The sequence below is a fragment of the Bubalus kerabau genome, chromosome 5 (assembly GCF_029407905.1).
Source record: "Bubalus kerabau isolate K-KA32 ecotype Philippines breed swamp buffalo chromosome 5, PCC_UOA_SB_1v2, whole genome shotgun sequence".
Classification (NCBI taxonomy): Eukaryota; Metazoa; Chordata; class Mammalia; order Artiodactyla; family Bovidae; genus Bubalus; species Bubalus kerabau.
Genome location: NC_073628.1, coordinates 9,906,658 through 9,920,219, shown reverse-complemented (window position 1 = coordinate 9,920,219; position 13,562 = coordinate 9,906,658). Strand labels below are relative to the sequence as shown.

Sequence of the window (13,562 nt, the reverse complement as noted above, 5' to 3'; positions counted from 1 at the left end):
GCTTTTTCATATGCAGTCTAGGTTTGTTATAGCTTTTTCTCCAAGGAGCAAGTGTCTTTTAATTTCATGGCATTTTAAATTTACACCTGGTAATGTATGTATTTCAATGTTATTCTTTCAATTTGTCCCACCCTCTCCTTCCCCCACTGTGTCCATAAGTCTGTTCTCTATGTCTGAGTCTCTACTCCTGCCCTTATTAGAGCCTTTGAATGGCAAATGTACACTAAGAATCTCTGAGAGGCAGAGAGGAACATGCGGTGTTTTCCATACTTATTTCATCACAGAAATATTTTTATGTAGAGCATCTTTTAGGACTGGCATCTCAGGAACACACTTGAGTCACTCTGGGCTGGCTTATCTAGAAATGCTCCAGCTCCAACAGGAGATCATTTTAGGCACTTCCTCCATCTTTCAGGCCTGGGCTTCCTGTCCCTTCAAGGGCTTGTTTCCCTGGCCCCAGCCTTGCCTGGACACTTCCTTCTCCTGGCTCCTTGCTCTATTCACCTTAGTATGTCTGTCTTTGTGCTTGGCTTCCTGTGACTTCCATGGCTCAGTCCTGGAGAGCTCAAACTCCACCCAGCTGCCCCCTTCCCAGATTCTTTCTGGTTACCAGAGTCCTGAAGGGTGCTGCCTGGGCCTTCCTGGCAGGGGTCCATGTGACGGCTGGCCCATAGCCCTAAGATGTGGTTTCCTGGTTCCCAATCCCATGCCCTTGCCTGCAGCCCAGTCCTCAATCAACAGACCTATTCCTCAGGCCCCTATGAGGTCTCTGGCCCCTCTGGCCTCAGACTCCTGCACCCTGAACCTCAGTTCCTGGCCCCTCTCACTTCCTATCCATGGTTCCAGCCTTTCTCTGTAAATCCATTTCTGGGATTTGGGGTTCTAGGAGGTTAACAGGCAGCTCTTTCCCTCTCCCTTGCTGCAGCTCTTGAGTCTCTGGGCCTGAGCCAAGGTCAAAGGAGAGCCAGGTGCCAGAGGAAAGGCAGGGTGGGAGATGAATCCTACAAGTATTTGCAGTGATACCCTGCCCCCTATCGTAAGCTTGGTTCAAGATGAGGGAATGCCTTGGAGGCAAAAGTATAGATTATGAACTAGAACATTCTAGTGAGGCAAGTGGCAAGAGGTGGGGATTTGGGGAGGTAAAGGCAGCGGAATGAGGGTGGTAAGGCTAACTAAGCTTGTGGTCCTGGGATGAGACTGGGGACAAAGACTGGTCACAGGGTGGTAAAGACCCATTTTACAGATGTGGGAGCTGAGGCCTTGTGACTTGCAGTAGGTTGGCTTCCCAGGTGGCACTAGTGGTAAAGAATCTGCCTGCCAAAGCACGAGACAGAAGAGACTCCTTTGATCCCTGGGTTGGGAAGATGCCCTGGAGGAGGAAATGGTAACCCACTCCAGTATTTTTGCCTGGAGAATCCCATGGACAGAGGAGCCTGGCAGGCTACAGTCCATAGGGTTGCAGAGTCGGACATGACCGAAGCAACTTAGCACACATGCATACATAATCAGTCAGTGGCTAGCACCCAACCTCACATTGTCTCCTTGTATTGAGATCTCAATTTGCAGTTCCCAAAGTGCTTTCTCTTCATCACTTCTTCCTTCTAGAACTGCTTTCTGTACAGAGCCTCTGAGGACCCCCTCTTGGTTCTCCTATGTCCCTGATTGCTGTTCTTCACTCTTCTTTGCTGATCTTCCTCATGCTCCCACTCTAAACTTTGGAAGATCTGGGCTCAGTCCTTGGACCTTCACATCCACTCTCTAAGTTATGTCACCCACACGCTGATGACTTCCAGATTTTATGTCTCCAGCCCAGCCTCTCCTCTGAACACCAGACTCATATATCCAAAATTTCCTCATCTGTAAAATGGGGAAAATGATAGCTCGACGTCATAAGGTTGTTATGAAGATTAAATGAATTAAGACATGTAAAGCGTTGGAAGAGTGCCTGACTCCGATTGGTACTACGGCTGGAGCTATGATTATTGTTATCGCTGTCATCATTGCTGCCTGCCAGCTCCGCTTGGATACCTAGAATAATCTCAGACATGACTCATCCCTAACCCCAACTGCAGGCTTGCTTATCTCAGTAGATGATAACTCTGTCCTTCCAGTAGCGCAGGCCCCGCACCGTGCAGTCATTCCTGACTTCACTCTTTCTCTCACACGCATGCATGCTCAGTTACTTGTGTCCAGCTCTTTGCGACCCCATGAACTGTAGCTTGGCAGGCTCCTCTGTCCACGGGCTTCTCCAGGCAAGAATACCGGTGTAGGTTGCCATTTCCTCTTCCAGGGCATCTTCCCCACCCAGGGATTGAATCCGCGTCTCTTGTGTCTCCTGCATTGGTAGGCAGGTTCTTTGCCACTAGTACCACTTGGGAAGTCAGTCTTTCCCTTACATACTCAAATCTAATTCATTGAAAAAAATCCTGTTGTCTCTTCCTTGAATATATCCAGGGTACAACCACTGTGGTCTTGGCCAGTGTCATCTCTCACCTGGATAACTGCCTCCACCCTGGTCTTCCTGCTTCTACCCAGACTCATTGTGTAGTCTGTCCTCAACACAGCATTCAGAAGCTTCCTTTTTTTTTTAAAAAGTCATTTTTTAAAGTTTTTGGCTGAGCCATGTGGCATGCAGGATCTTAGTTCCCTGACCAGGGATCAAACCTGTGTCCCCTGCATTGGAAGTGTAGAGTCTTAACCACTAGACTGCCAGGGAAATCCATTTTTTGGTCTTTTTTTTCGTTCCTTTTCACATGTAAGTCAAATTGTATCCTTCCTCTATTTGAGATGCTCTATCACTTTCTCAACCTTTTCAGAGTAAAGCTCCTAGTCTCAAAAGTACTTGCCAGGCCGTTGTGTGATCAGCCTCTTCTTCCTTGATCTAATATCCTAGCACTGCCTCCTTACTAGTCTGCTCCAGCCAAACAGGACTTGCGGTTTCCAGGAATTGCCAAGCACTTTCTTTTTTTTTTTTTTCTTTCTTTCTTTATTTTATACTTTACAATATTGTATTGGTTTTGCCATACATCAACACGCATCCGCCATGGGTGTACACATGTTCCCCATCCTGAATCCCCCTCCTACTTCCCTCCCAGGAAGCACTTTCCTGACTAGAGGACTTTGAAGTACTGTTACCTTTACCCAGTAATAGTAAACAAACCATTAGGTTTCTACAAGATAAGGACAATAATGAGGTCATACAAAGGGCTAGGGCTTGGAGTGGTGGCCAGGGCCCTCAGCCCTACAACTGCAAGGAAATGAGTTCAGGTAACAGCTGAAAAATTGATGCTTTCAAATTGTGGTGCTGGAGAAGACTCTTGAGAGTCCCTTGGACTGCAAGGAAATCAAGTCAGTCAACCCTAAAGGAAATCAACCCTGAATATTCATCAGAAGGACTGATGCTGAAGCTGCAGCTCCAATACTTTGGCCACCTGATACTAACAGCCGACTCAATGGAAAAGACCCTGATGCTGGGAAAGATTGAGGGCAGGAGGAGGAGGAGGCGACAGAGGGTGAGATGGTTGGAGAGTATCATGACTCAATGGACGTGAATTTGAGCAAACTCCGGGAGATAGTGAAGGACAGAGAAGCCAGGCAATTGCAGAGAAACCTGCTGCAGTCCATGGGGTCACAAAGAGTTGGACATGACTTAGTGCCTGAACAGCAGCAGTGGCAGCAAAGGTCTGCTATATAGCAGAGGGACCTAGATTCATTATCTTGTAATAACCTATAATGGAAGAGAATCTGAAAAAGAATATATATATAATGGAATCATTTTATGTGCATAGCTGTTTTTAATGAAATGATAGAATGGGTCTGGCTGGGAGTGGGGGCCCTGGGGAAGTATTCTCTGGGACCACAGGTCCAGTAGAGGCCCCTCCCATCTTCCCCTGGCCACCATTTCTCTGTCCCTCCTCCTGGTGTGGGGATGCAGGGACTCCGTCCACCCGCTGCCCCTGCTCGGTTCTCAGGAGGGCTGGAGTGGGACCATCTGCTGCTCCTGCTGCTTCTGCCCCGATTTCTCTTTCCACCTACGGGGGAAGGAGAAGCGGGGTGTGGGAGTAGAGATGGGGGATCCTTTTTAGGTTTGTGCTCAGTTGTCCCACTTTATGTCCAAATCTCCCACTGTTTCCAAGAGTTGAGAGTCCCGGAAAGGATTCTAGGGGACTCTGCCTATCTGTGAAAACAGGACCAGGGAAGCAGGAGGCCTGGATTCTGGCCTTGGCTCCACCAGAGTCTAGCTGAATGACCCCAACTAAGTCCCCGCTCTCCCCTGGATCTGTTTTTTTTTTTTTTTTTTCTTTTTTTGTTAAATGGACTGGATCAAGGATTTGTGTGGTCCTAGAGCTCTGAGGGTGTGGGGGGAAGCCTACCTTCTCTCCAGGTCTTGCAGTGTGTTGGGCAGCGGCAGCCCCAGCGTCTCTGGCAGGGGGGCAGTGACGGGGCAGGCAGCCACAAGGACCCCTCCGTAGATGAAAAGAGGCAGGGAAGGGTAGAGGTCGGAGGTCATGCCCACCAGCGGGCTCAGAATGCTGCCTATGTTGGCCAAGCCATTTGTTGCCGGGGTCCAGCCCCAGCTGATCCAGGGTATTCGAAGCGGGGACGGCGTCAGCGACCTATTTAATTATTTATTCATCAAAGATATAAAGAGTAATAGAATGAGGCTAGCTCAGTAGGAAAATTTAGTGGAGAAAAGAGGCTGAGTAGCTTGGTTTACGCGGGGGACCAATAAAACTTCAAGACAAGAAGTTTGCACCACTTACGTAGGCCACAGGCGTCCTTCCGTTCTCCCAAAGGAGAGGAGACACTGAGGCCTCCCCAGTCGGATCTTAGAAGCCCAGGCATAATTAGTAAGCATGGTGGGTTCCGCGCTCCAGATGGAGACTCAGCCAGAGTGAGAGAGAGACATGGGGAGACCAGTCTTTCGAGGAACTGATCCCAATTCTTTATTTTCCATGGTCTACTTTTATACACTGAGATGTTACGCAAAAGTCACGCGGGGTCAGCAGTCCTGACTTTTATCAAAGTCAGGTGCTTCAAACAAATGTATACAGAGGTCTTAGGGGTGTTACATCATCTTCTGGCTAGGGGGCCTGCTGACAATTTATGACCCTCTCCTTGTGACAGCAGTCAGTCAACCAGGACACTTATTTCTCCAGGGGTGATTATTCTTAAAACAGATGCCACCCAAATAAAGTTACATTCCTATAGGGTGAGGGTGTAGTGGGTTTTAGTTAAGGAAAGAATTTACTTAGCCTAAGGTCTAACGTGATTTATATCAAAGGTTAATACTTATTTCTTCTATATATTCATTAATGTGTGTAAGGGCAGGGGATATGGAGACTTAGCAACAAACATTGGCTCAACAAATGAAAAACCCTTCACCAATACAATTTCTAATCAGCCCACTATACTTATACTAATGGTTTTCTAACTTCTCTAAAGAACCTGTTTTTAGAAGGTTTAAAGCATCTCGTGCCTCTCACGGTTGGGAGGCTGTGAGCAATCACATGTGGCCGGACAAGCCTGTCAGGCAGGCTAGAGAACCTTCAGAGGAGTTTGTAGGTTAAAACACTCTTGTCATGCCCAGGAGTTTTTATTAACTGGAGCTCTAGGTTAACTCCTTCTCTGAAAGAGGTGGTGGGGGACAGCCCCCCGTAAAGTCAGAGGGGTAGGTAAGAGCACAAAGTAGTAAAGTAGGCAGGCTCTGGTTATGGGGGTAGATGCTCGAGGATTTCCAGGGGGACTCCTGAGGCTCGATCCCGCCTTTGCGTATGTCGAGCCTCCTTCCTCATGACCTTTGCCACGGGCGGAGTACCTCACTCTGGCCTCCAACAATTTGTCACATTCACACCTCTCTGCCTGCAGGGAGGGAGAGCACCCCAGTGAGGCCAGTGCGGTCTGTGGGTGCCCTAACTCTGCCTGTCAATCGTGTTTTCTTCTTTCACATTCCTCCCTGGTGGCTCAGAAGGTAAAGAATCTGCCTGCAATGCAGAAGACGGGAGCTTGACCCCTGGGTTGGGAAGATCCCCTGGAGAAGGGAATGGCAACCCACTCCGGTATTCTTGCCTGGAGAATTCCATGGACAGAGGAGCCTGGCGGGCTGCAGTCCATGGGGTCACAAAGAGTCTGACATGACTGAGCAACTAACACTTTCACCTGTTTTTCACAGGGATGCACTTACCCTGGCTGGCTAAAAGGAAAGTTGATAGTAACTGTTTTCAGGACCAAGAAGCCAGGGTTCCAGTTCCAATTTGAACTTACTGTATAATTGTGAACAAACCCCCAACCAACCTCTTCCCCAAGCTCCAGACACCATATCCAGCTTCCTACCCAACACCTTCATGTTGGGTGTCTAAAAGGCCCCTCAAATTTTATATGCCAAGAATTCTTCGTTTCTACCTCATCGGCTCTTCGCTCAGATTCCCCATCCTGGCACATCGATGGGCACGTCGAACGACCCAGTTGCTCAAGTATCTAGTAATCGTCCTGATGACTCCTGTTCCCTTATTTCCCCACATCCTTGGATGGCTCTTCCTCCAAAACACATTCAGAATCTGCTCCCTCCTCTCCATCTCCACAACCACTGCCCACCAGGCTGTGAAAGTGGTTAGTCACTCAGTCATGTCCTTGTGACCCCAAGGACAGTAGCCTGCCAGGCTCCTCTGTCCATGGGATTCTCCAGGCAAGAATACTGGAGTGGGTAGCCATTCTCTTCTCCAGGTTATCTTTCCAACCCAGGGATCGAACCCAGGTCTCCTGCATTGCAGGCAGATTCTTTACCAACTGAGCCGCCAGGGAAGCCCCAGCGGATGACGAGCCATTTTCACCTCTTGCCAGTGCCATTGCAGTAAGCTCCTGGCCGGTCGTCCCATTTCTACTTTTGTTTTTTAAAAATTATTTTATTTGACTGTGATGGGTTTTAGTCGTGACACTAGGGATCTTCGATCTTTGTTGCAGCTTGTGGGATCTAGTTCCCTGATCAGGGATCGAACCAGGGCCCCCTGCATTGGGAACACAGAGTCTTAGCTACAGGACCACCAGGGGAGTTGCCCCATCTCTACTCTGGGCCCTTCTATTCCCAGTCTATTCTCCACGAGGAAGCCAAAGTGATCTTTATTTATTTTATTTTTAAAAATTGGATTATAGTTTCTTTGTACTGCTATGTCATTTTCTGCTGTACAGCAAAGTGAACCAGCTACATGTATATGTATGTCCTGTCCTCTTCGGATTTCTTTCCTATTTAGGTCATCACAGAACACCAAGGTGAGTTCTCTGTGCTATACAGGAGGTTCTCATTAGTTACCTGTTTATATATAGTATCAGTAGTGTAGGCCATTCAGGTATGACTTAAATCAAATCCCTTATGATTATACAGTGGAGGTAATGAATAGATTCAAGGGATTAGATCTGATAGACTGCCTGAAGAACTATGGATGGAGGTTTGTAACTTTGTACAGGAGGCAGTGACCAAAACCATACCAAAGAAAAATCCAAGAAGGCAAAATGGTTGTCTTCTTTTGGAGGAGGCTTTACAAATAGCTGAGCGAAGAAGAGAAGTGAAAGGTAAAGACAGGGAAAGATACATCCAACTGAAAGCTGAGTTCCAGAGAACATTGAGGAGAGAAAAGAAGGCAAAACCAATGCAATATTGTAAAGTAATTAGCCTCCAATTAAAATAAATAAATTTATATTTAAAAAAAGAAAAAAAAAAGAAGGCCTTCTTTAATAAACAGTGCAAAGAAGTAGAGCAAAACAACAGAATGGGAAATACTAGAGATCTCTTCAAGAGAATTGGAGATATCAAGGGAACATTTCATGGAAGGATTGACATGATAAAGCACAGAAATGGTAAGGACCTAACAGAAGTCGAAGAGATTAAACTCCTCAGTGGCCACAGGACTGAAAAGGTCAGTTTTCAATCCAACTCCAAAGAAGGGCAATGCCAAAGAATGTCCAAACTATCATAGAATTGTGTTCATTTCAGATGCTAGGAAGGTTATGCTCAAAATACTTCAAGCCAGACTTCAGCAGTATGTGAACTGAGAACCTCCAGATGTACAAGCTGGGTTCAGGAAACAGAAAAACCAGAGATCAAATTGCCAACATTCGCTACATTAAAGGGAAAACAAGGGAATTCCAGAAAAACATCTGCTCCTGCTTCATTGACTAAAGCCTTTGACTGTGTGGATCACAAAAAACTGGAAAACTCTTAAAGAGACCACCTTACCTGTCTCCTGAGAAATCTGTATGTGGGTAAATAAGGAACAGTTAGAACTGGACATGGAACAATGGACTGGTTCAAAACTGGGAAAAGAGTGTGTCAAGGCTGTATATTGTCACCCTGCTTATTTAACTTCTATGCAGAGTACATCATGTGAAATGCTTGGTTGTATGAGTCACAAGCTGAAATAAGATTGCCAGGAGAAATATCAACAACCTCAGCTATGCAGATGATGCTACTCTAATGGCAGAAAATGAAGAGGAACTAAAGAGGCTTTTGATGAGGGTGAAAGAGGAGAGTGAAAAAGCTAGCTTAAAACTCAACATTCAAAAAACTAAGCTCATGGCAGCCAGTCCCATCACTTCATGACAAATAGAAGTGACAGATTTTATTTTCTTGGGCTCCAAAATCACTGTGGACAGTGACTACAGCCATGACATTAAAAGATGCTTGCTCCTTGGAAGGTAAGCTATGACAAACCTAGACAATGTATTAAAAAGCAGAGGCAGAACAAATTTTAAAACCATCAGTCATGTGAGCAGATTTTTTCTAGAGAGGAAAAGGGATAGACACATACACACACACATAACAAAAAAAACTTGAACGAAATGGCTTTACTTTGGCTGTCTTTTCTTCTGTCACGTGTGGGATGAGTTTGTAAGTGTTAAAAACCGGAGAATCCCCATTTTGTTTCTTTGGGCGGTTGTGGCAGCTGAAGGCGGACGTTGTTTCCTAACCATAGGCAAAATGAGGAGGTCGGAGCCACTGGGCTCTCTCTACCAGCACTTCACTATGCATCTGTTTAAGGAGAAAGAGGAAGAGAAGAAAGACTGCCTGCCTTGGAGGGGTCACGTGAGGGAAACCTGTGCCTGATTTCATTAGGAAATCCATTCTGTTCTTTTTTGGTGCTGTTGGCTACTTTATCAAAAAACCCTTCAATAGCATCCTTAAGAAAAAAAAAAAAAAGGAAAAAAAAAGTGATTGAAGCCGGAAGTGCTTCTTTTTCATGGATGTGCAATCTTTCTAACATTCCATCTTCATCTCACCTGTTTGTTGTTTTACACCTTCACAGGTCAGCATTAATTTTTCTTTTTTCTTTTTAAACTCGTTGGTGATCACATCTAGAGCCACTCGGAGGTCTGCGGTTCTTTTTGAATGTGAAAATGCATCTGTGCTCATCTGGTCTATTTTTTCTCTTCATGTTGTAACAAAAAGAAAAAAAGAAAAAAACAACCCATCCCTTTTGTACATATGCCTGTAAATTGTTTCAAATACTTGAGCCTTTTTCTGGGTTGGGGAGGGGAGGGCGTGAGGACAGATGAAGAAAAGCCTTACACTTCCGTTTCTTCATCGGGTGGACTGGATGCTTACAGGGTTTTTCTTGTAACATTTATAAGTGCTGCTTACATCACTGAACAACAACAAGAAAAATAATAATGGAGTAGCTGTTGCCCTTCTCCGGTTGTGTGTACAGTATGTGTGGAATAAAAAAGGGAACCTGTTTTCAAAAAAAAAAAAAAAAAAAAAAGCAGAGACATCACTGTGAACAAAGATCCATATGGTTAAAGCTATGGTTTTTCCAGTAGTCATGTGTGGATGTGAGATCTGGACCGTAAAGAATGCAGAGAGCCAAAGAATTGATGCTTTCAAACTGTGGTGCTGGAGAAGACTTTTGAGAGTCGCTTGGACTGCAAGGAGATCAAACCAGTCAATCCTAAAGGAAATCAACCCTGAATATTCATAAGGACTGATGGTGTTCAAACTGTGGTGCTGGAGAAGACTTTTGAGAGTCCCTTGGACTGCAAGGAGATCAAGCCAGTCAATCCTAAAGGAATTCAACCCTGAATATTCATAAGAAGGACTCATGCTGAAGCATGATGCTGACATGAATTTGGGCAAACTCTGGGAGATAGTGAAGGACAGGGGAGCCTAGCATGTTGCAGTCCATGGGGTCCCAAAGAGTTGGACACGACTTAGTGACTGGATAACAATAAATAAAACCAATAGTGTATATATGTCAACCCCGAATTCCCACAAAGTGATCTTTAAAAACTGTAACTCAGATCCTTACACCCTCTGCTTAAAATCACCAGTGATATCTCATCAGGCTAGAAAAAAATCTGACTTCTTTCTAAATTCCTATGTGATGTGTCCTGACAACCCAGTTCTTATCTTTCACCCTATCCCTTTCTTTCCTCATTTATTCTTTACTGTTTGCCTTTGATCCTTACAGAGGAGACCCACCCAGATCACCTTATCTAAAGTACCGACCTAGTCACTCTCTCTTTTTCTACATTTTTTTTTTGAACCCCAGAAGCAGAGGGTTGAGTTAATTATAAAGCTCAGTTCATGACCTTCACCCTCTATTATCATTTGTACTTGAAAGGCCTTTTTATTCCCCATCTTAATTGTTGAGTCCTTTTTATCAATATAATCATCGTTGTTCAGTTGCTAAGTCGTGTCTGATTCTTTGCAACCCCAGCAAAGAATCAACCCCTTGACTGCAGCAGACAAGGCTTCCCTGTCCTTCACTATCTCCCAGAGTTTGCGCACACTGAATCCATTAAGTCAATGATGCCATCCAGCCATCTCATCCTCTGTTGCCCCCTTCTCCTGCCCTCGATTTTTCCCAGCATCAGGGCCTGGTCTTTTCTAGTGAATCGGCTCTTCACATCAGGTGGCCCATTGGAGCTTCAGCTTCAGTGTCAGTCCTTCCAGTGAATATTCATGGCTGAGTTCCTTTAGGATTGAGGGGTTTGATCTTGTTGCAGTCAAAGGGAGTCTCAACAGTCTTCTCCAGGACCACAATTCGAAAGCATCAACTCTTTGGCATTCACCCTTCTTTATGGTCCGACTGTGACATCCGTACATGACGACTAGAAAAACCATAGCTATAATATCGTTCTCCTCTCCCAATCCCTTCCTTGCCAAAGTCAACTTATTCTATCATGTTTGATATGCATTTTTTATTTGCATATGTTCTTGTAAAGTATTGTTTCGTGTACAAATATTTTAATTTACCTAAATGGTATAAGTAATAGATCATTCTATTTCTCATTTCATTCAGCACTCTTTTTATTATTATTATTATTGGAGTATAATTGCTTTATAATGTTGTGTTAGTTCAACACTCTGTTTCAAAGGTATTTCCATGCCTATACGTTTACCTACTGTTGCACAGCCCTCCACAGCGGGCATCTCTCCATGGTTCACCTAAATGTCTAGACTGCTGCCCATCAGCCATGACCTCAAACAACACTGCAGTGAATGTGCTCGAGCATGGATCATGTAGGCATTTCTATGTGAAAAGTTCTCTAAGATGAAGCCCAAGAAGGGAGTGGTTAGGGCTGTGTGTGTGTGTGTGTGTGTGTGCTGCCAGTAGTTCTCTAGAATGGCAGCACCAACTTTCATACCCACCAGTGGCGCATTAGGTCACGTGGGGATTTAGGGGTCCCGTATTCTCTTGTGGCCACAACAGTTGGCATAATCTAGCTTTTTAATGTTGCCACTTTAATGTGTGCAAAGTGACAATCTCATTCTTCATGTAGTTAATCTTTTGGGTTTCATTGTCTATAAAATACCCATGTATTTATTTCTTTTGTAAAGTTTCTACTGGAATTCCTTCTCTTTCTTGTTGATTTGTAGGCGTTTCATAATGGCGACCCACTCCAGTGTTCTTGCCTGGAGAATCCCAGGACGGGGCAGCCTGGTGGGCTGCCGTCTACAGGATCGCACAGAGTCGGACATGACTGAAGCGACTTAGCAGCAGCAGCAGCAGCATTTATATTTTTAATATTTGAACTTTTCAGTGTTAAATGTTGTAAAAACCTCCTCCCAATCTACCCTCTGTCTTTTAATATATATTAAAAGACAGAGGGTAGATGTAATATATACATTAAAGCAATATATATAAGCAATATATATATTGCTTGTGGCATCTTAGCTCCCTGATCGGTGATTGAACCCAGACTCCAGCAGTGAAAGCCCCGAGTCCTAACCACTGGACCACGAGGGAATTCCTGTCTGTCTTTTAAATTTGTCCATTGCATCCTTCAATAAGCAGAAGTCCTTTTTGATATAATTGAATCAATATAGTTGCCATATTTCTCTTTTCCTCCCCTCCCACCCCCCCCCACCCCCCCCCCCCCACCCTGTCTTCCTCTGCATCCTTGTCTCCATCTGTATCTATTAGTTTCCAGGCCCTCTCATTAATTCTATTTGTTTCTTTTTGCACCAAGAAAGCCACAGACATACCATGGCTTCTTTATATGTCTTTATAGATGGTAGAGTGAGAGACTCCTCTTTGCTTTGTTTCAGAATTGACTAGCAATTATGGTCTTTTTTCTTCTTTATAAATTTTAGAATAATTTTTGGAGTTCCTAAAAATGATCTAATTGAAATTCTGATTAGATTCTGTTGAATTTCTATAAATTTCTAAAAGTTAACTTGACATCTTTATTATGTTATTCTAAACAAGAGTGTGGAATGTCTCCCCATTTACTAAGATAATCTTTATATCTTAAGAAGGTTTCAGAAAATTTCTCCAATGAAGTCTTGGGTGTCCTCTGTTAATTTCCTGATAATATCTTGCTTAATGTGCTTTTCTGAATAGTGTCTTCATTTTCAAAGATTTTCTAGGTTATCTTCTGGATTTTTTCTCTAGATTACTGCTTCTAGGGTATAGCTTCTATGTTATTGCTCTTGACATTTGGTAATTTGATTTTGTAACCACCATCCTGCTAAACTGTTTTATTAATTTTGTTTATTGATTCTGGTGGCTCAGATGGTAAAGAATCCACCTACAAATCAGGAGACCTGGGTTTGATTCCTGGGTCAGGAAGATCCTCTGGAGGAGGGCATGGCAACCCACTTCAGTATTCTTGCCTGGAGAATCCCCATGGAGAGAGGAGCCTGATGGGCTGAAGTCCATGGGGTTGAAAAGAGACACGACTGAGCGACTAAGCACACACACATTGATTTTATTGGTTTATTTAGGGTGATGGTCATAATCTCTCTAAATAATGATGTTTTAAATACTCCTCTTTTAATTTTTTTTAAGATTTATTTATTTTTGGCTGTGCTGTGTCTTTGTTGCTGCACTCAGGCTTTCTCTAGTTGTGGCAAATGGGGGCTACTCCTTGTTGCAGTGGGGGGGCTTTTCATTGCAGTGGCATCTCTTGTTTCAGAGAATAGGTTCTAGGTGTATGGGATTCCGTAGTTGTGGCTCATGGGCTTTAGTTGCTTCATAGCATGTGAAATCTTCCCTGACTAGGGATCGAACCCGAGTCCCCTGCACTGGTGGGTAGATTCCTGTCCATCATACCACCAGGGAAGACAC

At 44.4% G+C, this 13,562-nt stretch overlaps 2 protein-coding genes across 2 annotated transcripts in view; both read right to left on the bottom strand.

Moving 5' to 3' along the window:
* Window positions 1-13,562, bottom strand: part of NXF1 (nuclear RNA export factor 1) — a 160,259-nt gene that overhangs the window by 142,698 nt on the left and 3,999 nt on the right. The gene's annotated exons all lie outside the window — the stretch shown is intronic.
* LOC129654139 (solute carrier family 22 member 6-like) overlaps window positions 3,968-13,562 on the bottom strand; it is a 29,067-nt gene continuing 19,472 nt past the window's right edge. Inside the window, 2 exon segments of the mRNA XM_055583710.1 lie at window positions 3,968-4,031; window positions 4,374-4,536. Coding sequence (XP_055439685.1) covers window positions 3,968-4,031; window positions 4,374-4,536 — 227 coding nt within the window.